Source organism: Gorilla gorilla, chromosome 12 (assembly GCF_029281585.2).
Source record: "Gorilla gorilla gorilla isolate KB3781 chromosome 12, NHGRI_mGorGor1-v2.1_pri, whole genome shotgun sequence".
Classification (NCBI taxonomy): domain Eukaryota; kingdom Metazoa; phylum Chordata; class Mammalia; order Primates; family Hominidae; genus Gorilla; species Gorilla gorilla.
In genome coordinates, this window is record NC_073236.2 from 109,095,703 (window position 1) to 109,123,151 (window position 27,449).

Consider the following 27,449-nt stretch of genomic DNA (forward strand, 5'->3'; position numbering starts at 1 on the left):
GAGGATAAGGCTTTTCAAAATTAACTGACTCAGGACCGTTTACCTTGAGGGTAAACCAAAGGACAGTATGAGAAAGGGTGCAAAGGAGCTTCTGGGTTCTGGTAATGGTGTTTCTTAATCTGGATGCTGGTAACTTGGGTTTCCTTTGTGAACATTTATCAAGCTGTATGCAGGATTTGCACATTCTTACCACTCTCACCACAGCCTCCTCCTCGACCCTCTCCTCCTGGCTGGCTCCCCACATCCTTCACTCCCCAGGAGGGCGTCTCATGACTCCTCAGTGGAGGCACTGCCTACTTTTTCCTGTTTGGGTGTCTCCTAGAACCTGCAAATCCCCTTCATAGCACTAATTGCAAGAGAAATAATCTGGCTGCTTTTGTGGTTATTGGTTTCATGTGTGTCTTTCACTAGATTCTAAGTCCACTGGACTTGTGTGTCCACTGGACCTGCTGCTGTGTTCCCTGAGCCTGGTGCAGTGCCTGGCAACATGGCATGAGAAACAGTTTGTAAGAGAATGATGGAGAGGCAGAGAGGGAGACAGAACAGTGGGGTTGGGGGAAGAAGACAGAAAGGAGAAGGGGAAGGAAGGAGAGAGGAAGAGTTATGTCTCTCAAGATCTGGGTATTCTGAGGCATGGCTACAGGTTGGTGAGTGGGAGCACTCAGGAGTGTGTTGACATGATTGAGTAAGGAGTCTCTGGAGAAGGAAGTCTGTCTCAGAGAAGGCGGTCTCCCTGTGGGCAAGATTGGTTCAAGGACTGTAGCCTAGGTTCATAAGGGGAGGACGGGGACCCTGAGCCTAGTCTGGCTCCAGTTTTCTTCTGGCTCATAGTGATTGCAAAAAAAGAGCTATTTCTTTGCATTTCTTTAGGACACTGAGCACTAAATGTCAGCGGCATGAGTGCAGGAGCCAGTCACATCAGGGGCAGCCATGGCGTGGCAGAGGAAGTGCAGGTATGGCCACAGCACAATGGCAATGACGGCATTTCCTACACCCACAGTTGGCCCTGGAAGAACAGCCCTCACAGGCCAGGCTTGGACAGCCATAGCAGGATCAGTGTATTTGGTAGACACAGGTAGTGGCAGGGGAGGCCCCAGTGGGGCTCCGTGACACAGAAGCCATCACATACAGTGAAGGAGATCGAGACTCAGAGGGAGAGGAGGGCTGTGGTGGGTCCCATGCATGCTGCAAAGGACTGCATCTCAGGGCAGCTATGCAGTGCTCAGCAGGGAATGCCAGAAAGGCATTGGAAGCATTTAAGGGCCATGCCACATGGCCTTCAGAGTTGGAGCAAGTCCAGCTAAGAACTTACTGTTAGGTGTTGCCCAGTTTATAGCCTTCGGCTGGAATTCTCTGGAAAAAACAAATCACTGAGAATTGGCTTCTAAAGAGCACCTATAAATGGGAGGAAGAACACCAAAGAATCAAAGATGCCAGAAAAGAAAACAGCCCCTGGGATTTGTGAACAGGTGTTCTTGACAGGGTCCCTCACCTAAGCCATTCTTCCGGCACAATTATCACCCAGAGCGGCTTGTTTCTTGGCACCTAGAACACTCCATCGGGAGCTGTTTCCCTTTTTAACTCAATACTCCCAAAGACTGCTATGGGGATAACAGCTCCCACTCTTAGGGGGAAAAATATATTTTTAGAGATGGGAGATGACAAAACCATCATCAATAAGCAAGAAAACTCCCAATTAATTTTCTTGAGACACTGTCTTGTGATATATCCTTGTGGGTAGGGCTTTCTGAAGCATTTTCTCACCATTTTTTTCTGAAACTATGGCTTTCCAACATTTTTCATTGCATACTCTATTAGTAAAATCATTTTGAACATGCACCACAGATATCTGCGTATTTATTCACTGATGATGTTTATGCAATAGTGTGTGTGTGTATTGTTTACAATTTATAGTGTATTTATAGTGAAAGTTCTAATAGAAGGTGTCCGCTGGGATGCAGGAATCCCACTAAACAAACACAAGGCAGACAGGGTAAGCACCATAATCCTCAGCTCATGGATTAATAGACTAAGATGGGAAGGGACTTGCCCAGGTCACACAGCCAAAAGTTGCAAAACTGGGGTTAAAACTCATATCCATACTTTCCAGCTTCTCAGATTCTTCATTCATGTGCCAAATATCCCTTTCTACTCATCAGAATTTGGGAATGGGCCAGTCATATCAGTTTTTGGTGATTTCCACATTGTTTCCCTGTTTTACCTATTTTATCATTATTGCCTATAGCATAGGGTGTGCCATGCGATCAGGGTTCTGGAACTGGCTTCTAAAGAGCACTTATGAATGGGGATGAAAAACATCAAGGAATTAAAGATGCCAGAAAAGCAAATAGCCCCTTGGATTTGAGAACAGGAAACATGCACTTTACACGCCTCATCTCTTTCTGCCCCATCCAGCAAGCAGGGATGATGCAGAGACCTTCCCTGGGTCTCTCCATGCCCAGGAGTTAATGTGTTCTACAATGTATTTGTAGAAAGAAGATGCTGTGTCTAGTAGAAAGAGATGTGATATGATTGACATGGAGCGGCCAATCTTGACACAGGAGACATGGCAATTGTACTTTTCTGTATGAGAATGAGGCCTGAAGGAAGGTTGCTTCTCTCAGTCTTTTCTCAGCAGAGGGGTTTTGTAAAACAAACCAAAACAAAACACCAATTCCCTGAAGCAGAATAAAGATAAAGAAACTTAAATATCTGGAAACAATGAAAACTGCAAGAGCCAAGAAACGGGCAGCTTAGGGGCCCCAGGAAGTGAGGTGGGATCAGGCAGAGATAGGCTTGGGGTGGAGGATCTAGAAGCTGTTGCTGTTTACAGTCAGTGTCCTCTCTCTCTCCAAGAGGTGGCAGGCCACTGCCCAATGCTGAAGTCACTGTTTAACGAAGGTGGAGCCTGCCTTTACCTGGTACACCCATATAAGGAAAAGCCTGAGGTCAGGAGCAAGCAGACACCAGCACTGCTCTTTCTGCAAGACGGCCGGCCGTGCTCTCCTCCTCTGCCAGTCTCCTCCACCACTCTCTAACCTGAGAGCGTGTGGAACCTGCCTGTCTCCCCTCCTCCATCAGACACACCTGCCTAGGAAACAGGTAAGGTGTGCGTGGTCATCTCCCAGAGCTGTGGACCAAGGCAGTCCTCTAAACATTAGTGAGCATGTACAATTTTCTAGAGAGCTTCATGATGTCGCTTCTGAGTTCCCACCCCCCAACGTACATATTCAGTAGCTCTGGAAACTGGGTTTTTTTAATGCAAGTGGTCCAAGGATATGCTTTAAGAAAAACTAGGGCAAAGTGGGAGTTAATTTTCTAAGAGAATCTAATCCAAACTTTGCATATTTCATGCAAAGAGAGTATTTCTTAATCATTCTGTCACCTTCGGTTTCTGATCATTCTAAGTTGTGACCTTGAGGGCTGTGTTCACCATAAGGGACACACTGATGGCAGAAATCATGTCTTCTTTGTGCACTGATGTGTAGTTTCTGATAGATAGTAGGTGCTTAATAAACATTTGCTAAAGGGAAGAATGGGACCTGGGCCCTTTGTTTTCTAATCATCTAGCTTATTAGTTATAGTAATGAAGTTGACAACTCTGGGTTAATCACAAAAGACAGATCATTACAACTTCAGAGATTCAGGAGGTTCCTATATGCCTCTAGTGGTGTCATGGTCACACACGTGTGTCTCTGTAACTGCTAAAGTTATGTAATCTTTGAGATGTGATGCTGTTCTCAGGGAGACAGTTCCAGCTGCTCAGCTTGGACCCAAGTTAACCAGATTAGAATAAGTGCAGATATTTTCCCTCTATAGTTACAGTTGGGTCATGAACTACTGACTGCCCCATTTGTCCTGGGTCACAAACACAACTTTGTTTACCCCCAAGTGGCATTAACTAGACTTTCAATCAGATTATCCTCTTGAATTGTCTCACCTTTGTACCCACCTTGACATAAGTATTGTGGGTTTTTGTTGTTGTTGTTGTTGTTGTTGTTGTGGTTATTTTGAAGGTTGGAGGAGTGACAGCTGCAGGAAGGCTTACTTATTAGTAGATTGGTTGATGGAAATGTAATAATCTACCAACTGTGTAATAGGCAAAAGGTATATATAGCATAAGTTCATTATCCCAATTTGTAGATGGAAAAAGTGAGGGACCGGGTGAGTGACTTGCTGCTAAAGTTTATACCAGATGCAAATGACAGAGCTGGAGTTCTGCTGTGCCTGGTAGGTACCCTGTCTTGTCCCCTAGTTATTTGGTTGTATTCAGTTACCCTCTTGAAAGAACACCTTAGAAGAAAAGATGCTATGAAGAAATGCACACATTAGGCCAAGCACTGTGGCTCACACCTGTAATCTCAACACTTTGGGAGGCTGAGGTGGACAGATTGCTTGATCCCAGGAGTTCAAGACCAGCCTAGGCAACATGGTGAAACCCTGTCTCTACAAAAATAAATTAAAAATTGGGGGTCTGGGAAAAAATATTAGCTACATGTGGTGGTGCACACCTGTAGTCCCAGCTATTGGAGGCAGGGGGAGGGGTCCATGGTTGAGGTGAAAGGATCGCTTGAGCCCAGGAGGTTGAGGCTTCAGTGAGCTATGATCATGCCACTGCACTCCAGCCTGAGTGACAGAGCAAGACCCTGTCTCAAAAAAAAAAAAAAAAAAGACCAACCTACTGGCCCTGAGGCTCACTCCGTATCAAGCATTGTGCTTGATGCTTCCATATGGTGAGCTGTGTGATTTGGGGCATGCTCCTTAACTTCTTGGGGGTCCCAGTTTCCTCATCGCTAAGACATGGTAGCAACAGTAATCTACCCCAAAAGATCAGTGAAAGGATCAAATGAGATCCTATATGGAAAGCACTTAGCAGTACTTGAGCACATGGCAAGTGCTGAAGATATTTTAGTCATTATTGTTGACATTATTTTAGCCTGGGTTCTCTATAAAACAAAGCCTGAGGCAAAGCTTAAGTGCTACTTAGCACTTAAGGTAAGACACCAGGGGAGTGAGAGTCAGGGAAGCGGGAAATGGGAAGAGAAAAAGGGGAAGCAGTGAGGGATGATGTGCCACCACCTGGCCTCTCTTCACAAAGAGACATGACCAGCCACTTGGCCAAAGCAGGGCCCCTCTGGACTGGCGTTGCAGATGCATTGTGCCTTGGAAGAGTCCATCTGAGCAAGGGTAGAGAGGACATTTATATGTTGGCTCACTCTGTCTCCTCTCTTATTGTTCAAAGCTTGCCCTATGGGGAGTTAACTGTCCTGCACTTCCAGCTTGTGTCTTCTGACCCCTGTGGCAGCCACTGGGAAAACTAGATCTAATTGCTAGAGGCTTGGCACCTCATCTGAGTCCAGAAGTGGTCAGAAGAGCCACTTCCTTGGCTGGAGTAAAAAAGGGACCAAGAGTCCTAGAGACAGGTTGAGGCTAAGAGAACCTGAGATGGCACCTAAGAAAGGTTTAATAAAGACTGAATTATCATTAATATCTGCTGAACACTGCATACAGCACTAATGTTCCTGCCTAGATGTCACCTCTTTCTCCCATGAGAAAACCATAAAGGGGACTTTGGATAGGCTGGTCCATTCCATCTCTCCTCAAGGTTTGGAAGAAGTCAGGTTGAGGGCATCCTAACTCTCTCAGAACGTCCATGGTGGAGCGTGCCACTGATAGACAGCAAGGAAGTCCACAGCCATGCAAAAGATCAGAGCAGAATCAAGAGGAGGTGTTGATTTTCTACCACCCTTGGGACTCTATCTTTTGGTCAAGTGTTTCCTAAAGCATGGTATACATAGAACACTAATTTTGGGGGCTGTTGCTGGGGGCTCCTTGATATAAAGCATTTATGATCAAATATTTGGATGAATGTTGCCTCCTACTCTTCCTTCCTCAGAGAGTTATGATTCCAATTTACTTAAAAAGGCTCTGTTCACGCCTGTAATCCCAGCACTTTGGGAGGCCGAGGTGGGCGGATTGCCTGAGGTCAGGAGTTCGAGGCCAGTCTGGCCAACATGGTGAAACTCTGTCTCTACTAAAAATACAAAAAAATTAGACGGGCATGGTAGCATGCGCCTGTAATCCCAGCTACTTGGGAGGCTGAGGCAGGGGAATTGCATGAAGCAGGGAGGTGGAGGTTGCAGTGAGCCGAGGTTGCGCCACTGCACTCCAGCCTTGCTGACAGAGTGAGACTCCGTCTCAAAACAAACAAACAAAACAGGCTCTGAGAAAGCCAAAACAAAGGAACCAGTTGAACTGAGTGCACCAGAGCTTCCCATACTGAACTCCAGTTGGACCTGTGTTCATGGGCTCAGTCTCTTTTGTCTTGATTCCTGAATTCTCAGGGCACTCTCCTCCACTATGCACTACTTTTTGCTTTGCACAAACCCTGTTGAATAAAAAACTCTGCAGTATAAGGGAAGGCTGTGGGGGTGTGTGAGAAGCTTTTACCAATCTGCAGAGCTCATTCTCCCAGGAAACAACCAGGAAAGCTCAGCCAAGCCTTAAGCTTGTTTCCTTGTCTCAATAATAGAGAGGTGAACAAGGCGATCCCCAAGGAGTCTCCCAGCCTCTTGTAATCCATGATACTCATGTTGAAAGGCAGCTAAAGGTCACCTCATCTATCTCTTGTGTTGCCTCAGAGACAAACTATTTAGTGAATAAAGAGATCCAAATTGTTAAGACATGTTGTAGGGTTATGAAGTGTAGGTTTGCCCACTGCCGCCCTCTCTGGTGAGTTGAACATGAGATGGGACGTGTACCATGTCCCACGGTAGTGGCTGGGGCGATGAGCTGCCTCTAGGACTTGGGCTGGAGGACAGCCAGGGCTCTGGGGTTAACATCCTCACTTCGGCCAAGTAAGTCCCAAGGGACCTTTAAAATTGGGAGCAGCCAGGAGGTTTGTTTCCTTTCCCTCTGAAAGAATGGTCCCCCTGGCAGCACTCTGCCCTCTGATCTCCACTGGTCAGCCCTGCCATGTCCACCTCCCATGCCTGTGGACCAGGTCTGACCAGCACCTCCCACGCAGTTCAGAGGACTGAGCCAGACCCTGTCCCAGCCTGCAGACCAGAGACACAGAGGGGCGCTGTCTCCCATCACAGCCACACACCTGCCTTCGGGAGATGCACCCAGTGGCCCACTAGAGACCACTGGTTCTCAAGGGTCTGAAGCCAGAGAGGTGATGGAGAGATGACAGGAACCTTTGCCCCTGTTCTTCTCGCCAAACATTCTCTTTTCTCCCCACTCTAATCCTTAACCAGACGTGGCTGCCAACCAGCTGAACTACATATACCATTAAGCCCCACCTCAGAAAACTCTAGCTTTCTGCAGGAACTTAAGATACAGTCAGATGGCATGGCCCTGGGGGAGGTGAGGGCAGAGGCTTTCTGCAGGGGCTGGCTCCTGGGACTCCAGCCAGCAGACCACCAGACGCACGTTCCGTCAACCCAGGGGCTGTCCTGAGCCAGTGCTGCCATCCCCTCAGTCCTGTCCTCAAGCCTTCTTCCTCAGCCAGGTCACCTGCCCTAGGTGGGCGTGGGGATTCCCCGCAGCTCCCTGCCTGTTCTGGAACATAGGCCAGACAGCAAGAGTGGTGGAGGTCTCCTGGGACTGCGTCTACCTCTCTTTTCAGGCAGAGGCTCCCAGGCCTGTACCCCCTGCCCCAGGTCCTGTCCTTCCCACCATCTCCCCAGTGGACCCTGCAAGAGCTGGTTTTTAGGCCATTTCTGCTCCTCTCTCTTTCCTCTGTCTTTCCTTCTTGCCCTCAGTCCTTGCTTTCAGAAGCTCTGGCTCTCCCCGTTTCTTAGGGCTGGAGAGGGAAAGAATGACAGAAGGAACAAGGGAAACCTCAGAGGTCTAACCACCACTCCCCCCAGCCTGCCTTTCTCTGCTTCACTCACTCACTTAGACACGTTTACATTCACATTTACACACACACACACACACACACACACATATACACACACACACATACATTCTAAGCTCCTTCTTTTTCATGTTGCTTTTTGACATATTTAATATAGAAAGCTCTTGTTTTTGAAAAACATTTCTCCTCCCACTGGTCCATATCCTGACCCCAGAGATGGGACCCCATCTGCTTGGATGGAAGCTTGCTCCAGAACAAGAAGGTTGACCTGGGCCTTCCTGGGGACCTTCGTCGTGTGTCTCCGAGCACCTGGTCAGAAAAGGGAATGGCTCCCTTAGTCAACGTGCTTGGCCACTGGTACTACTGGATTTGTCTCCAAACCCTCACCACCCCCCAACCAGAGCTCCCAGTCCAGGGCTCAGCCTACTCGCCTCTGCAGCCTCCACAGGTCAGGCCTGAGAGACCCAGAATGGCCAGGCACAGACTGGGATGCCCAGGTAACCAGGCCAGGGGTCCAACGGCCGGCTCCACTGTCCTTTCTCCGCTGTGTTGTGGCTAGACGCAGCGCAGGGGACGGTGGTCTTTAAAAAGCTCCATCTGAGAGTCACATCATCTGCATTCCTTGTTTTCCAGCCATGCCTTGAGAATTCACATCTTGAGGGATAAGAAAACAGGGTAATATTTGGACACAATTCTGGCGCCGTCAATGCTGGGCTGGCGTGAGAATCCCTTCCCCTGGTGGACTTTGTCCTCCCTGCATCTGGGCCATCTCATTCCTCCCACTCTCTTCCTCAGCCTCCATCCCTGCTGACTGGCTGTCCCTGGCTCCCTTTCTGTCGCCCAGCCAGTCTTTGACTTTCTCTTTGTGTGGTTGCTCTGTCTTGGCCTCTGCCTCATCCATTTTTCCATTTTCTTCTTCTTCTTTTTTTTTTTTTTTTTAAGACGGAGTCTCCCTCTATCACCCAGGCTGGAGTGCAATGGCATGATCTTGGCTCACTGCAACCTCCACCTCCTGGGTTCAAGCGATTCTCCAGCCTCAGCCTCCGGAGTAGCTGGGATTACAGGTGCACACCACCACGCCCAGCTAGTTTTTGTATTGTTAGGGTTTCACCATGTTGGGCAGGCTGGTCTCAAACTCCTGACCTCGTGATCCACCCGCCTCACCCTCCCAAAGTGCTGGGATTACAATCGTGAGCCACCGTGCCCAGCACTCATCCATTTTCTGTTTGTCTTTGTCCATTTAAATGAAAAAGCCTAAGAAGATAGGCCCAGGGAAATCCTTTAAGAATAAACAGATTATATAAATGTGGCCTCAACTTCCAAAGAGCCTTAAAAATAAGAAAGGAAAAAGACCCCAAACCTAGCCTTCTGCGGTTCAAGCCTTTGGGAAGCGAGCAGGCCTGGAGCCGAGGGTCTGCCTGGGGAGTACTCGTCTGAAACAGCGGCTCTCAAGACCCTGCATTTTAACTTGGTACATGGCAGGCCCCAACTTCCTAAGTCCACTAAATTTGTATTTGTTTCAGAAAAAATTTGAATTAGCTAAATGAGAAGTGCATCTCTCCTTCAAGGATGAAAAAAGAAAAAAACCATGCCGGGAAATCTAAGCACAGATTAAATATTACACGGTGTTTCTGAGACTCATGTAGTTTTAGTTCCCAGAAAAAAGAATGCTCTACCTCATCCTTAGAATATAGTTGAGTCTACTCAACCCTATCATAATTGAATGACACCTATCAAATGCTCTAGGGAGGGGAAAGGAGATTTCCATGCAAAGACAAGTTTCTTTTTTGTGTGTATTGGCACAAACCTAAACTTAATTGAAAGAAATAATACATTCTGTGGGTTCCTATTTTATTGTCTAACAGTATCATTGAGGCTACATAAGAACCTGTCGTCTCAGTTCCAGAAATACAGAATCTTACAGTAGAAAAGCACTTAGAAGTGTGAGACCAACCTCCTTAGTGTTCCAAGTGGGGAGACCAAGGCTAGGGGAGGGAGCGACGTGCCCAAGGCCCATAGAGTTTAGTGGAGCTGCACAGATTCTTTCTGTCAGGCAAACCTTCTCTTGGTTACCCCCAGGGTCTCCTGGGAAGAACCCATCAGCAGAGCTCTCTGAGCTCCCTTGCGCTATGATTCAGGAAGAGGCTGGGTCCACACAGCAAGGGCAGTAAGGAGAGAAGAGGCTGGAGTTGCCCTGCCTGTGGAACCTCAGTAAGTCGCTTCTGCTTTCTGCCTCTCTTGCGCCAAGCTGTTGATCTCTTTGGCAGTCAGCTCCAGTGCTGAACCCAGAGTCACTGGCAGGCAATAGAGAGGTCTATTCTGAGCACTTACTTCTCTGGTACCTGTTCCAGGTCTACGTAGCTTTCTTTCTTTCTTTCTTTCTTTTTTTTTTTTTTTTTTTTTGGAGATGGAGTCTCACTCTGTAGCCCAGGCTGGAGTGCAATGGCGCAATCTTGGCTCACTGCAAGCTCTGCCTCCCGGGTTCATGCCATTCTCCTGCCTCAGTCTCCCGAGTACCTGGGACTACAGGCGTCTGCCACCACACCTGGCTAATTGTTTTGTATTTTTAGTAGAGACGGGGTTTCACCGTGTTAGCTAGGATGGTCTCGATCTCCTGACCTCGTGATCTGCCTACCTTGGCCTCCCAAAGTGCTGGGATTACAGGAGTGAGCCACTGCGCCTGGCCCTATGTAGCTTTCTACATCTGAAGACACGAGAGAGGTTTCTTTCATTTCATTTCATGGCCTCTTCCCTGGCCCTCGGTGGATCAGAGGTTATCTCAGAGGATGAGAAACACTAGCTTACCTCTGCCCCTCTCAGCCCTGATTAGGCACAAAGTAGGATGCCCTCAGCAGGGACAGAGGCATGCCTTGCTCACAGGCCAGATCACCCCAGCTTTGAAGCTGGGGGCAGGACAGGAGTCAAGCCCAAGCGCTGCCTAAACTTCTCCTGTTTCACCTTGAGCCCCACTTTCCCCTTCTGCAAAGTGAGCCCTGCATAGTCTTCCTCTGAGGTCTGCCTTTCTGGGGGCCACTAATCCCACCATGGTATTCAGGCCACACATGCATGGAAACTTACTGAGATGATTCTGAAGTGCAGAGTGGCTCAGGGACAGCACTGGTCTGGCGGTTAAGTTCCATCTTCAACCCGATGTTTAAGCTCATTCTCACACTTACACCATCTCACATAAGCTCTCTTTGAGAAATACTCACACGTTCTTCCAACTTGCTGTAGATTTGTATACACACAAAATTTTCTGTCTTCTTCCCTCTCTCTCCCACCCACTCTCTCTTCCTCCTCCTTCCTTTTCCCCCTCTCTGTCTTCCTTCCTCCTTCTTACCCCCTTCCTTTGCTCTCTTCTCTCTCTCTGCTTCACTCTCTCTCTGTCTCCCTCTCTCTCCTCAAAGCCCTGAGGTATGCCAAGGTGGTATATAGCTGAAAGTGGTTTGCACATCTTTTTCCCACCAGAGAGCAGTTAAGTGCCTATTTTCTCCACTCGGGTAGCTAAATTATTCTCGATGTGTTAAACAGTGTAATTAAACACACACATACACACACAAGTGCACAGGCCCCTTCCCCCACCCTTCCTTGTTCCTTGTCAGCAGAGAGAGTGTCAGCCCCAGCCTTCAAGCTCTGTTAGTTTTAATTTGAGTTGTGGAATTAGTAGTGGGTTTTGCTGGAACACTGTTGTGGGAAATAGATTGCTCCTCGTGCAGGGTTTGGGCACCATTTCAAATGAGTATTTGTTAAGGGGAAAACCGTCCCCTGTCGTGTTCTGCTACATTACATCAGATTTATTTCCATCGTTCTGAAAAACACCAGCCAGGAGAGGGCCGCAGGCAGCACTCCTGGGCAGGAAACCATTGAACGCAGCTTCCTGTTTCTTAGCTGATTGAAAACAAAATGCAAACAAAATTACCCTTTGTTGCTGGGATATGCTAGGAGCATCCTGCGGACAGGGACACCAGAGCAACCTGTCACTGGGGCAGGGAGGTGGTTTCATCACTGGCAGAAAGTCACTGAGTGGTTTAGTGCCCAAAATATGACACTGAAGAAAAGCAGAGAGAGAGCTCAGTAGGTTGAAGTTGGAAGGGATCTGCCCAATCCAAAGGCTCTTCTGGAACCCCGTGTAGAGTCATCCAGCCTCTGCTCAACCATTTCCACCCAAGAGTGCTACGGCCTTTCTTGTTCTGTGGTAATTCATGTCATTGGAAGTTCTCTTCTTCAGTACCATGCAATAAGGCTGCATGTGAATATTTACATTTAAATGCAAATTATTTAAAATTGAATAAAAATTAAAATCCAGTCCCTGAATTGCACTAGCCATCTTTCAAGTGCTCAATAGCTACATATGGCCAGTGGCCACTGTATTAGACAGCACAGATATAGAACACTTCCATCATTGCAGAGTCTAATCAAAATCACTCTTCCCCAAATTTCTGACTCCTTCCACCATCTGAACTGCACAGATCACATGTTCTTCCTTTGCGTTCATATCCTTTCCACTGGACATGTGTTTGGCCTCAGGGACACCTGGCCATCGTGTAGGACAGGGTAAGCAGAGGAGGAAAAAGCCCCCTCAGACAGGATAGAGGCTGTGGGACACTGGCCCAGCTGGAGATGCTGACAGATAGCTTGGTCTACAGCATGGCTTAGGGCCAGAGGCAAGGGTGCACCCAGTGTTTCTGCCAGGCAGGTAGAGGAGATGACAGTCTCAACGCATGGAAAGAACACAACTCTGGAACCTGGAGAGACCCGAGGTTGGGAGTTCAGAGGTGACTGGCAGGTGCCTGGTATGCCCACCAGCTGGTGCAGGGTTGTAGTCACTGGGCTCAAGTTCAGGGCCAGGCAGGACACTCAAGGAGTTGCTGATAGCATAATGGACACAAGCTTTTATTATGTGCCACGCCAAGCCGTTTACAAGAATCTTCTCAATTAATATCCGTCTGCTGCTACGAGGCTGGTTTTATTACCTCCACCTCCCATCCACTATAGGTAAGGAAAGGAGGCTCAGAGATATTAAGAGTATTGGCCAAGATCATTCAGTCAGTAAGAGACAGCTGGATTCAAACCCAAGTTTCAACCTGATTCTATGTGCCTGTGAGCACTGTTCTATGCTGCCTCTTTTTCCTTTTTCCTTAAGACACAAGGCAGAGTTCACTTTTCTGAACTAGAGCATAATCTTGGCGGCAGGGAAACTTAGGGGTTGGGAGTACAGTTGTGGGGCCAGAGGTGGTTAAATATCTGCTCTCTTACAGCAGGATTATTCTGGAGGGAGGGGGACCTGGGCTGCAGGGGCTGAGTCTGAGGATCACTGTAGACCCCTCAGTCGGCCTTCTGTCCAGTAAACCTCTCTAGATCTCTGACTCTTCCTCCCAGGAAGGGATTTCCAGGCTTCCTGTCTATTTAGCTGGACTGCCTCCCGCCCGTCTGGCACATTTTTGCCAATATGAAAATTTGCCACCTCTTTCAGGTGGATATAACTGCATGCCAGGAGCCCATGCTTGCAAGCAAAGGGCTTGCCTCCCTGCCAGGCACACTTATGTTACTCAAACACTCATTTTCAGATACCATTGAGAGTGCCGATAAGCCTCTTGGAATGTGGCCCCTAGAGCTGGGCTAGCCTGTCTAGAGCAGTGCCTTACTGCTGTTGAATCTGGTCAGAGCCTGCCAAATCTTTCATAGTTTTGTCTCATTTTAAATAGGAAGTCAAGTGAGGCGTACAAAATATTTTCAAAATGAAATTTAGCCAAGACAGATCCTGCTCACTATTTACTTGCATAGTTAACTTTTTAAATGTAAAGACAGGTTTGCAATTTCCTTAGTTAATTTCATCTTCTTGGTTTTGAAGTCATTTAGAATTTTGATTCTGCTATCTGCTTGGTTAATTGCTCTTGATTTCCACTATTAAAAATGATGAAAGAGTTGAAAAGGATCTTCATTTTTATTTCAACATCTTCTTTAAGGACCAAGGTAAAAATGTAGAATAGGACAGGACACAGGACAGAGCTCTGTGACTATTACAGTGCAATGATTCTTAGCTATTCCAGACCATTCATCCATGATCTCTGGGTCAAACTGCGAATTCTATTTACTACGCTGTATTCTACTTTACTATGCTACGTTGCACTGTCATAGTATGTGATATACAACCTACTCAATGTAGTCTACACACAGGGAATAGGTGGAGATTTTATCAAATACTTTTTAAAAATCAAGACTATATATATATGTATATATATGTGTATATATATACACATATATACATATAGATACACATATATATACACATATATATACATATACACATATATATACATATATATACGTATATATGTATATATATACGTATATATATGTGTATATATATATATGTAATTCTCTTCCTTCAAAGTAAGGACTCTATTTTGGGGAAGAAATGAAAAGGAAGGGAAAATTAAGTAATTGGCTTTGGCAAAGCTATATTTGCTAATACAGATACCAGCTTTATTTCCTAAGTACTCGAAGTGTTTCTCTGCAAGTCTATTTCAGATTTTGATATATATGTTGGACTTCATAAAAATATTATTATAGAGCTATAAGAAATTTTTAAATCAGTGTTTTGGAAGAATGTGTTAATTACAAATTTTCTATTTTAAAAAGAGAATCTCTTACAAAGTTTCTTACATTAAATTCCCATAAGAATTAATATTGGCTCAATTTATAAAAATTAAACTTATAAGCAAATATTTGTAATACATTTGTATTAGTGTAAAGAATATTGATGTTCATCAAAAGACACTGTAAAGGAGTTAAGAAGATAAGCCACAAACTGGGAGAAGATATTTACAAGACATATGACCAACAAAAGACGAATATCCAGAGTGAGTAGTGAATTCGTACAAATCAATAAGAAAAAGACAACCCAATAGACAAATGGGCACAAAATATGAATATTCATTCCTCAAGAGAGGGAACATGAATGGAGAATAAACATATTGAGAGATGCTCAATTTTACCAGTAATCAGGGAAACAAATTAAGACATAGGAGTTACCACTTACTCCCACGTGATGGGTACAAATAAAAAGCCTGCCAATACCAACAGTTAGTGAGGATATATAGCAATGGCAACTCTTTTACACTGTTGGTGAAATTATAAATTGGTACAACCTTGGAAAATAATTTGGCATACTTAGTGACGTTGAGTATGTGCGTTTCCTAAACCCAAAAATTCTACTCCTTGTAATATAAACTAGAGAAACTCTTGCATGTTTATCAGGAGATACGTACAATAACATTTATAGCATTATTTTTCATTAAAACAAAGAGAAGAGCATTAAATGTCCATTGAGAGGAGAAGTACAAATAAATCATAGGATAACATACAGCAGTGAAATAAATGAAATCCCGCTACTTTTTAACCATGGGGTGCAGGGAGAAGCAAATTACTGAAGACTATATAAATTATATATAGCATTTAATTTCTGAAACAACTCTACTTAGAATATATAAAAACTGCATATGTTTAAGGTATAAACTTTGATGAGTTTTGACATGTATACCCATGTGAAATCATCACGACACTCAAGATGAAAATATTTCTATCACCCCCAAAAGTTTTCTCAAAACCCATTCCTCCCTCCACCCCCATTTCTGAGCAACCACTGAACTTCTTTCTGTCACGGTACATTAGTTTGCATTTCTAGGATTTTTTTTATAAATGGAGTCATATAATATGTATTCTACTTTGACTGGCTTTCACATAGCATAATGATTTTAGAGATTTATTCATGTTGTTGCATGTATCAATAATTCATTTCTTTTTATTGCTGAGTAGTACTTTATGGGTACATCACAATTTATTCATTCACTTTTGATGGACATTGGATTGTTTCCAACTTTTGGCTATTAAATATGTCTGTTTTGATTATGCACAAGTCTTTGTATGAACATATGCTTTCATTTCTCTTGGGTAGATTCCTAGGACTGGAATGGCTGGATCATTTTGAAGGTGTCTGTTTTAACATTTTAGGAAACTGCCACACTGTTTTCTAATGTAGTCATACCAATTTACATATCTACTGAGAGTGTATGAAAGTTCCAGTTTTCTATCTCCCCATAAACAGTGTGATCAGTCTTTTTAAATTTTAGGCCATTAGAAAATGGCCTATAGTGAGCTTTCACCGTGGTATGAATTTGCATTTCACTGATAACTTATGATGTGGAACATCTTTTCAAATTGGGTTATTGCTTGTTTTTATACACTCTTTGGTGATGTGTCTATTCAAATCTTTTGGCAATTTTAATGGTTTTTTTTTCTGATTATTGATTTGTAAGAGTTCTTTATATGTTGTGGATTCAAGTCCTTTGTCTGATATATGTGCTGCAAATATTTTCACGTAGTCTGAAATTTGCATTTTTGTTTTTTTAATGGTGTCTTTTAAACTTTGATGAAGTCTAATTTATCAATTTTTTTTTCTTGTATGGCTCATATTTTTCGTATTCTATCAAAAACACATTTACCTACCCCAAGTTTGCAAATGTTTTCTTCTGAAAGTATTATAATTTAAGTTTTACCTTTAGGTCTGTGCTCATTTTGACTTGGTTTTTGTGTATGGTGTGAAGTAAGATCCATGTTTGTTTGTATTTTTCCCATTTAGAAATCCTGTTGATCCAGCACCATTTTTTTGGAAAGACTTTTCTTTCCCCCATTGAATTGCCTTGAAACCTCTCTCAAATTAATTGGCCATATATGTGTTGATTTATTCTAGATTCTCTACCCTTCTCCATTGATCTATTCGTCTATATTTTTGCCAGTACAATAGCTTTATAATATGTATTGAAGTCAGGTTGGGTAAGCCCTTCAGTTTTTCCTTCTTTTTAAAAATTGCTTTGGTTATTCTAGGTTCTTCGCATTTAGATGTAAATTTTAGAATCTGCTTATCAATTTCTAACAAAAAAAAAAAGCATGCTAGAATTTTGGTTAGGATTGTATTGAACCTATAGAGAAATTTGGAAAAAACTGCCATCTTGGCAGTATTGAGCCTTCCAATAAATGAACCGGATATATCTCTCCATTTATTTAGTTTTCCTTTAATTTTTCTCAGCAATGTTTTATAGTTTTTTAATGTAGATATCTTTAATGTCTTTAATGTTAGATTTTTTCCCAAGTATTTTGTATTTTGGATGTTACTATTCTCCTATTTTTTGTTGCTATTATATAATAATATAATTTTTTAATATTAACCTTGTATCTTGTGACCTTACTAAATTTAAGTATTAGTTCTAGTAGTTGTTTTGTAGATTTCCTACAATCAAAATACCAAAATAGGACCTTCTTGTTTCTGATCTTTTTGCCTTTAATTTTCTTGTTGCATTGGCTAGGACCTTCACAACAGTGGTAAATAGAACTATAACAGTGGGCATTCTTGCCTTGATTCTGATCGTAAAGGGAAGAAAATGCACTTTCCATCATTAAATATTATGTTAGCTGTAAATTTTTCACAGATACCCTCCTGAGGATGTTACCTACTATTTCTAGTTTTCTGAGAGTTTTTATCATAAATTATGTCTTTGTAGCTTTTTACTGTGGTAGATTGCAGGTGGATTTTTAAAAATATAAATCAACCTAACATTCCTGGAATAAACCCAACTTATGATGTGGTATCTTTCTTCTTCTTCTTTTTTTTTTTTTACATTATTGGATTTGATTTGCTAAAATTTTAAGGCTCTTTGCTTCTCTATTCGTGAGAATATTGCTCTGTAATTTTTTTTCAGGAAGAAGATTTCTTTATGAGGTTTCGTTTTTAGTATTTTGCTGAGCTGATAAAAATAAGTTCAGCCGTATTTCCCTTCTCCTCTATTTTTTGAGGAAGTTCACGTAAGATTAGTGTTACTCTGTCCTTGAAGGTGTAATAGAATTCACTAGTGAAACTATCTGAGCCTAGGGGTTTCTTCTGGAGAAAGCTTTGGATAGTAAATTCAATTTCTTTACTATATGTGGCATTATTCAGATTTTCTGTTTCTTCTGTGTCAAGTTTGATAAATTGTATTTTTCAAGAAATTGATCCATTGTATGTAACTTAGCAGATTTGTTGGCATTGGGTTGTTCGTAGTATTCTCTTATTAGCCCTTTAATGTCTATAGGATGTGTGGTAATAACCCCTTTATCAAATGATAATATTGGCGATTTATGTTTTCTCTCTTTCACTCTTGATCAAGTTGACTAGGGGTTTGTCAATGTTGTTGATCTTTTCAAAGAAGCAGATTTTTGCTTTGCTCATTTTATCTGTTGTCTGTCTTCTGTTTGATTAATTTCTGCTCTTATCCGTCTTCTGTTTTACTAATTTCTGCTCTTGTCTTTCTTATTTATGTCCTTCTACTTATTCAGGTCTTCCTAATTCTCTTATGATATTATCTTTGACTCATAAATTATTTAAAAGTGTGTTTAATTCCAGATATTTGGGGTTTACCTAAATATTCTATTGTTATTGAATTCCACCTGTGAATTTTCATGTAGAAGAACAACATGTAGCTCGGGGAAAAGAGAGAAACCGGGACAATAAATGCCCTTTTCATGTTTCTGGGCAGATGTAATTTAGGTAATTTATCTGTGTATTCTTACAACTATTTATTTCTGAGAGAGAGAAATACAAGCAGGTTAGGACAAGATTAGAGTCAGATAAATAAATAATAATGAACATCTTTTCATAAAATATTTCATGGTTTAAATCTCCTTCCATATATTTTCTTATTTAATTTTTCAACAAAGTATCATGTTCCCATTTGACAGATGAAGAAACAGGTGTTTAGTGTGTATGAGGCAGAATGAGGACTTGAGTCAGGATGTTCTGAAGTCACTTAACTCTTATGCATCTTTTCCATGAAATGTTAATAAAAGTTCTCCAATAAAAGGACTTACTGGTTATATGTGTGAAACACTGGGAGCAAACTTAAGTTTCTTTATCGAAGGCTTTCTTGGAGCTTTTTGTGAATTTCTGTAAAGACTGTTCAGTATCAGATGTTTTCCAAAATAATTTCATCTCATAATTTGTTATTTGTGGAGTGTTTCATGAAGCAACTGCTTCATAGAACACACTCAAGAATAGCTGATATATAATATTTAATCTGCTGACACTCAGGAGATTTTATTGAATACCTACTATGTGCCAGGCCTAGCGCTAGGTGCTGGCATATCAAGATACTGCTAAGACATAGTTGTATAGCTCAGCAGTATCTAAGACATATCTCCCATTAAGGAGCCCTCATCATTTTTCCGTTAATTCAAATAATGTTCACATACTTATCACTGTTGCTGCTCTGTCATTTGTTCTTGTGTTCACTGACATCCACTGTCTATTCTCTGAGAACCTTACCGACATGACCCAATTCCCCTTTGATCTGCACACTTCCTGCAGTATGCAGCCAGGGCTAGGAGAGTTGTTGGATCAGGCTAGGGTTAGTCACTGCCATGGCCTGAATTGTACCGTCCCCCTCCCCCAACAAATTCATATGAAACCCTAACCCCCAACATGATTGTACCTAGAGATAAGGTCTTTAAGAGGCAATTAAGCTTAAAAGAGATCATAAAAGTGGGGACTAATCTGATAGAACTGTGGTCTTATGAGAAGAGGATGAGGGAAAGATCTCTTCCCCACCCTCCACCACATACTGGCACTCTGATCTCTGACTTCTAGCCTCCAGAACTGTGAGAAATAAATCCTGTTGTTAACCCATTTATGCCTAGTGTTCCATTATTGGAACACTAAGCATGTGGGAGTTATTTATATCATACTGCTCAAGGTCATCACCAAGGTCTGACTGCAAACATCTAAAAAAATTGCAACCTCAGGCATAAATGCAGTTAAGCCCCTCGGTCGGTGGTATTTTGCTATGGCAGCCCAAGCTCACTCAGTCACCCAACTCAGCAAAGGACACAGGGAAGCTTGTTTCATAGACACCAAGGGGAGCTAAAGAGGCTTTGTAGCCCTAAGCCACAGCTCCTGCTTGCTTCTCGGCCTGATTCTGAGCTTGACTCATGAGCTCACACAAGCTTCTTACATGAAGAACTTTATATCAATTATTTTTGTGATGTTTCTAGCTCTTCTTGTGTGACTTTTCTTGCAACACCCAAGAGCTGCCCCAGCAGCAAGATAAACTTTATCTTGAATATCAGGTAGGCCTTTCAGCAATCTTTTTTTTTCCCTTAAATTAACAAAGCTGAGTCTTCTTCTGCCTTTGGCTACCCTGCAAAGTGAGACAAATTGGGTAGAGAAGAGAGGAAAGAAGCAGAAAGCCCTCCCAAAAGTGACAGCAGGAAAATCAGGTGGTCCTCTTCTGCTGTGCACAAAAGTGAAATGTTGTCAGGTGCTGTGGGCCCTTCCTGAGAACATGAGCCTACAGGCTGTTCCCTGGCGAAGCCAAGAGCAACTCAGAGGAAAGAACTATGTGTGTGGAGGCGGGAACAAGCTTCCCCTGCCTGCTTCTCCCTTCCCCATCAAGAGTCTCCTCCCAGAACAGCCCACCTCCGCAGCAGCAGACACCCAGCCTGCTGCCTGTCCCCAAGCCTTCCCTTCCCCCAGGCCTGGGCAGCCCATGTAGTGAATGCAGAGCAGTAACAGAGCCCAGGGCCCAGGTCTGACTGACCATCCTGGCCCTCACCCTGCAAGCCCCTCTGAGCCTAGCCTGTCCTGGGTATGAGCAAGTCCTCATCTTAGACAGTGTTGGGCCTCTGCACAGTCCTTTCCTGCTCAAAATAACAATGATCATCATCCTAATAACCACCATGTATTGGCTGCTTTGTACTTACCAGTCACTGTGCTACGTGTTCTGGGAGCATGGTTTCATCTGAGTCTCACAACAACCCTATAACATGTGTAATAGTATCATCATCTCCATTTCACAAATGAGGCAAGTGAATCTTAAAATGGGAGTTCCTAAAGTCTGGCCAGTCCTCTATCCAATAGTGCACAGTGGGGGCACCCCAGATGGACTAGGAACTGATCCTCGCATATGAGACCTTTGTATGATTCCAAAGGAGAAATGAAGCAAAATTCTTTAGAATTTCATTTTTATATGCAATTAAGGGCTACTTACAGGCAATCCCATAATTGTATTATTAAGGGTAACTACAATTTGGTTTTCATAAACCAAAACTAGCTCATTGCTAGAGTTTATCACACATTGTAATTCAATATTTTCCTGAGAGGTAGGAGGCTTGGCAATGCTATACTGGTTCCACTGTCCCCGAGCATGCACAGAGAATTGGTAGACCCATGATTTTCACAACTCTTCATTATCGAGTGCCATTGCCTTTTGTCTTGAATTGACAATCAATTTCTATCACTGTTTTCTTACTCTTGAATGATACCTTGACATTTCAGGTTTGTCACTATTTAATTTGTTGTGGGCCCTCTTTTTAACCCTATTGTGAGTGGTGAGACATACTGAATATTTTGTGCCATTGTTCTATAAGAACTCAATTGAAGAAATGTACATGTGTATTAGGTTAAACTAAACAGAGCTGTTTGTATTTAACCATTTCTTACCTTAGGTTAAACCCTATGAAACTGACTATATTCAACCATTTTTGACCTACAAAAATGGCAGTTCTGTATGGTCCAATGTAATAGTTCAAATGTAAATGTAAATTATTCATATCTTGTTTGTCAGACAGTTGTATGCACAATTCTCTCCAAATATGCTTGCACAATGACTGGTGATATTCTGTCTATGAATTTGTGCTATCTAAATAACTTGCCACATGCTATTACAAGGTAATTGTAAGAAAATTGCTAAGTTATGTTAAGTTTACATGTATTTTTCTAGGATTCAAAATTTTGATTATGAGTTCATATTCTTTCCTTAGAATTTATTCCTTTATAGTCCTTGCTCATTCATTATCACCTGCTTCCTTTTCCACTGTGAAGTGGAAATGGGTGGAACACAGGGACCTTGGGATTTTTTGTGCCACCTGCACTGACCCTGATCAAAGAAGCTTGAAAAGCCCTACTTTAAGGACCAGAGAGGTTTTTCAGTTCCCATAACTAGGAAGTATGGATTCAGGATTCCCATCCAGGCCAGCCTCACAGATGGAGGACGTGGTACATTTTTGGTAAATGGCACCAGTTACATTCCTGTGGCTGCCTGAACAAGAAACCTCAGCCCTCCTTGTCAACTCAAGGAAAATTGGGATGCTAACGTTTACTGAGGGACTACTGCATGCCTGTCACTCTGCTCAGTTGGTTAGGTCAAAACTTATTTAATATCGTAACAAACCTATGAGATTTATAGCTTCAATCCATACAGGTGGAGAAATAGGTTCACAGGCTTGAATATTCGCTCCAAATTGCAGAAGCAGTATGTAGCTGATGAAAGCAGAAAGCAAACTTCAAACCCCATGTGATATTCACTGCACTATCTTTTCTTTGTTTTCTTTTTTTCCTCCCTATCCCCCATATTCAATTCTCCACCTATAAAATTACACCAAATCTGTCCACACTCCACCATCTTCCCTTCTGATGCTCTACCACTGTCTCTCCTGTGGACAAGTGCAGGAGCTCCTGGCTTCCTTCCTGCATCCAGTCCCTGCCCACACCCTCTCTCTGGTCCCCAGATTGCTCCTAGCAGCCCCATTCTATGTACAGATCTGATCATGCCCCACCTCTTCAACAGCCCTGCAGAGTTTATGGGGTATAAAACATTTCCTCACCCAGCTTTCCAACCTACCTTTCTGGCAATCTCATCCAACACTTCCTACCCACCCTCTCTGCCCCCATCCCACAAAACCCTCCAACACCCCGTGACCTTTCCAATGCAACTCATGGGCCTCTGTGCACTTGCTGCTCAGGGAAGCTGTGGATACCTTTTTCTAATCTACCTACCAGTTCTTCACCTGGCAGTGCTCGATAAATGTTCATGAGATGTACTAGTACCCCACAGCCTCTTGTGCACATGAGAGCACACTGGAAAGCTGTTTTGTACAGCAGATTGAAATGTTAACTGGGAGTGAGGATGCCTGAATCCTAGTTCAGGCTCACTGACTGTGCCACCAGGGACAGTGCAGACTTAGTCTCAGTCCCTGTAAAGGGTGGTATATCAGAGTGCCCATCTGGGGCTCACATTTGATGATGCAAAGGACTTGATGGCTTACCCCAAAGGTATCCCTTTTTCTCACCAACAGGAAAGGACCTCGGAAGTCTTCTAAGGAGAGTCATGGCATATTACCAGGAGCCTTCAGTGGAGACTTCCATCATCAAGTTCAAAGACCAGGACTTTACCACCTTGCGGGATCACTGCCTGAGCATGGGCCAGACGTTTAAGGATGAGACATTCCCTGCAGCAGATTCTTCCATAGGCCAGAAGCTGCTCCAGGAGAAACGCCTCTCCAATGTGATATGGAAGCGGCCACAGGTGAGTGAGCCCCACTGGAGCATACCCAGCTCCAGGGTCCTCGGAGTCGCCTGCCATGGCACCTCCAGCCAAAAGGAGGTGGGGCCAAACCAAACTGGAAGGAGAATGAAATTCACCGGGTATCTCTGCTCCAGTGTTGTAGCTACTCAGCAGGATGGGAAGATGCTATAGCAGGAACCAGGAGCCCAGACTCCTGAGTTCTAACCCAGTTCTAACACTAAGTACATCACTAAATTAAAATACCTCAGTTTTTCATCTAAAAAATGGGAAACCACGGGTATAAAGATTGTAGTTGTTGCTCTTTGGAGTCTCCTCCACCCCATAATTGACCCCATCTATCACTCTGTCACCCTTTCTTCTCTTCAGGTGTCAGTATCTTTATATTCTTTTTTCCTTCCCTGTTAGAATTTGCTCAAAGGGAAGATAGCAGGTCAGTCATTTACACTATAGGATGAATTTAAATAATCACCTCTCCTCTCTCTTTTATATTCACATTCTCGATCTTAGAGAGGCTTGACCACCTGTAAGAGAATTTTAGACATCAGCTTTACAATTAGGGAGAAATTGCAGGACAACATTCAGACCTCCCTGACTCCACAACCCCAGCAGATGGCCACTACCTCTACCTTGCAGCCAGGTGAGCCCTCCTGGTTTTTCTAGAACTATCTTAATTTTAGGGCATGACAACTCCACGGAAAATGTCTCAGCTGACTCAACATTCTGATAATCTCATCAGGACTACTGTTGATGCAAAGCACCCGGATAAGGACCACCCTAAGGACCCTCCTGCCCAAACCTCTATTCACACTTCTGTAGGCTGCCAGCATAACCTAGAATGAGATAAAATAATAGAATGTCTAGTAAGCTAATCATTATAATATCTGCAACGATTATTGAGCACTGATTAAATGCCAAGCACTGTCTAAACACTTCCCATAAAGTGAAGGTAGGTTACAGAGTAAAGTTATTTTCTAATGGTGACTACTAAGAGGCTATGAGGTCCTCTAAAGTATTTGTCTGGTCTGTGGATATCTAATTCAGTTCTGCACGTGGGAAGGAGAACTGAAGACATCAGGTTCTGGGAGGCGACACCTCTTGCCCTACATTGGGGCAGATTTGAAGCTTTGGTGAAGGGAAGGGTTAGGGATCAGGTAGGGTTTGGGATGCTGCTTAGAGAAAAGTGGGGTGTTTCAGCATTCTAGGGTCCTCTTATCAGCCATTGGCAGTAAGTCCTCAACAATGACTCTCTTCTTATAGCCTTTACCTCCTAAGGAGAGCTGAAGCAGAGAATTCTATTTAAAGAAGTTCCAAGAGGTCATTTTTTTCCCTTTGCTATTTTCAGAGGCTGAGATTATTTTAGAAAGTGGTGGGATTTTTCTCTCACAAGGTGCTGAGCAATAGATGTAAGACCATATTTATAGTGTTGAAGAATTTATAACACTTCTCTTTAGAAAGGATTGAGAGATTCTAATTATCTGAATCTCACAACAACTCAACTTGTGATGTCTTTTGGGGGCAAGGAGAAACTGAGGCCAACAGAAGTGAAATTACTTATAAAGAATAATGCCAGGAACCCAAAATAGAGGCAGCCAGGGGCCGAGTCTGCTTTTCCCATTACTACTCTCCTCATCCAAAAGCTTACCTGAGCTCTACTGGGGGGATTGGGGACAGGGGTATTTTTCATTCTGGCACTTCTTTTTAAATGTCATATTTCTTTGTCTTTCTTATCACAGTTGACAAGACTTACCTTTGTGTAGTACTTTCCAGAGCTTTCCATGTGTCTTCTCATACTTTATCTGCTTTGTTTTCTCCTAACTTTATAGAAAACTGATGTTCAGACAGGTGATATGATATGCCAAAGTGACATGATTAGAGAGGGAAGGATCCAGAATTTAAATGAAGATTCTTTCCATCTGCTGCACTTTCCCCCCACTGACTTAAGTGCCTAATAGGGACTCTGTTGGAATTTGGATGAACAAGTACATGAGTGAATGGATGAATGAAGGACCCTATCTACAGGTGCCTGATACATGTTTCAAGTTCACACGTGCAAGAAAGAAACCCTGAGTTGACGTATTTTCCAAGTAGGACAGTAAAGGAAAAAGCCAATGTACTCACCCCTTCGACACTGTGATGTCCTTGACCCACAGTGTACAGCTGTGACAGCAGAGAGCACTGGAAGAGGAGCCACACCAGCCTGGCCCTATCCTAGTAGTAATGGCCACACCCGCAGAGTGCTGACCATATGGCAGGCCTGGCTTTAGGAGCTTTGACTCATCAATCTTCACAGTAACTCTATGATAAGGTACTGTTGTGAGCCTCATTTTGCAGCTGAGAAGCAGAATCAGAGAGTAGGGGGACCTCTGCCCAAAGTCATATAGTTAGATGATACTAGAGCTGGAATTTGAACCCAGGAGTCTGGTTCCAAGACCTGAGCTCCTAACACCATGTTACATGGCCCCCGTAAGGCCTCATCATAAGCTTATGTCCTATTCTGGGCTCCTGCCTGTCACTAGTAATGTTTTTTGCACTAGTAGAATCTTCTACCTCATGTGAGTAAAACAGGAATCAATCCCTCTCTAAAGTTGATCTATGTTCTGCCCTTTTTTCCCTTTTTAGGGATAAAAATGGCACCTGTACCACATATGATTACTTTAAGTACTAAATGAGTACAATACTTAGAATAGTGTCTAGCACAGTCTAAACACTAAGTAAACACTAGTTTTTGTTACTGTGATTAATTTGGGAAAAGTCATAAGGTAGCAGCCTCAGGGCCTATTCCCTGGGATTCTTGGGTTTTCACAGTCCAGCCTTCTCAGCTTCAGCCCTTGGCCAGTTTAAGAAAACTCTTTCAGGGAAAAATGTGGGTCAGGGGCTGAAAGAAGGTTGGCAGGGAGTGTCGAAAATGCCTTTCTTCTCATGTTCTGCTTTTCTTTTTTTTTCTTTTTTTTGAGATGGAGTCTTGTTCTGTTGCCCAGGCTAGAGTGCAGTGGCACAATCTCGGCTCACTGCAACCTCCACCTCCTGGGTTCAAGCGATTCTCCTGCCTCAGCCTCCTGAGTAGCCGGGATTACAGGCATGAGCCACCATGCCTGGCTAATTTTTGTATTTTAGTAGAGACGGGGTTTTACCATGTTGGTCAGGCTGGTCTCAAACTCCTGACCTCGAGTGATCCACCCACCTCAGCCTCCCAAAGTGCTGGGATTACAGGCATGAGACACCACGCCCGGCCTCATGTTCTGCTTTCTATCACTATGTTTAGAAAGTTGACTCCCAAGCTATAGCTTGCTGAGTGCCTGTCCAGAGGTCTGACCAGTGGCCCTTAAACTTCAACTATATAATGGCTGAGGTAGCACCAAGGTGTTTTAGGCCATCTCCACATTCTAAGTTTTTCCTGACAATGAGAAAGCTCCTCCTGTAGGCAACTGGTAAACCACAAGGGACATCATTCTGTTTTGAGTATTCATCCCAGCTTGGCAGGTTCAACACTAGCCCAGGAGTCAGGGGCATGAGAACCAGGCTTAGCTTTCTATGCCTGGTGCAGAAAAGTGTTGTGTCATATATCTTTCTTTCTTTCTCCTCCCTGCCATGTTACCTACCCTTTCCTTCCTCTGGCTCTTGTCCTTCCTTCCTCTAACAATTAACCCAATAATCTAAACCATTTTGCTGCTGAAACTTTTTCTGAAGTAGAAGGAAGCCCCGTTCACATCCTGCTTTATTCTGTTCCCAAGCCCTCCCCCTCCCCCAGCCAGGCTCCGCAACAGCCCATGATGGTGCCCTGTGCAAATGGCACTGAGAGGACCGGATTCCTCATCAGCCTCAATGCTTCCTACAACCCTGGTCTCAGCAAGGGACAGTGCTAAGGATTATACTTACACGTGAGGTATCTATGTGATATTTCCCTGAGCTAAATTTAGTACTTAGAGTGGACCCCTTTTAGGATAATTTTTATTTCATGGATAGTTTATCAAGCATGCACACGTGTGAAGTATTATGCTAAGCACTTTACATGCAATATTTCATTTAATTACCCTCACAATCCTGTGAGGTAGATAATACTATCATCCTCATTAAATAGATCAGCACCATCCAATAGAACATTCTGTGATGATGGAAATGTTCTCCCGCACTGTTCAGTACAGTAGCCACTAGTCACGTGTGGCTATTCAGCACTTGAAATGTGACTGATGCAA

General features: G+C 43.5%; 1 protein-coding gene across 1 annotated transcript in view; it reads left to right on the forward strand.

Annotated features, from left to right (window-relative positions):
• Positions 1 to 2,978: 2,978 nt before the first annotated feature.
• CAPN13 (calpain 13) overlaps positions 2,979 to 27,449 on the forward strand; it is an 84,570-nt gene continuing 60,099 nt past the window's right edge. Inside the window, exons 1-2 of the mRNA XM_019020724.4 lie at positions 2,979 to 3,102; positions 23,027 to 23,256. Coding sequence (XP_018876269.4) covers positions 23,059 to 23,256 — 198 coding nt within the window. The 5' untranslated portion in view covers positions 2,979 to 3,102; positions 23,027 to 23,058. The remainder of the gene's footprint in view (positions 3,103 to 23,026; positions 23,257 to 27,449) is intronic.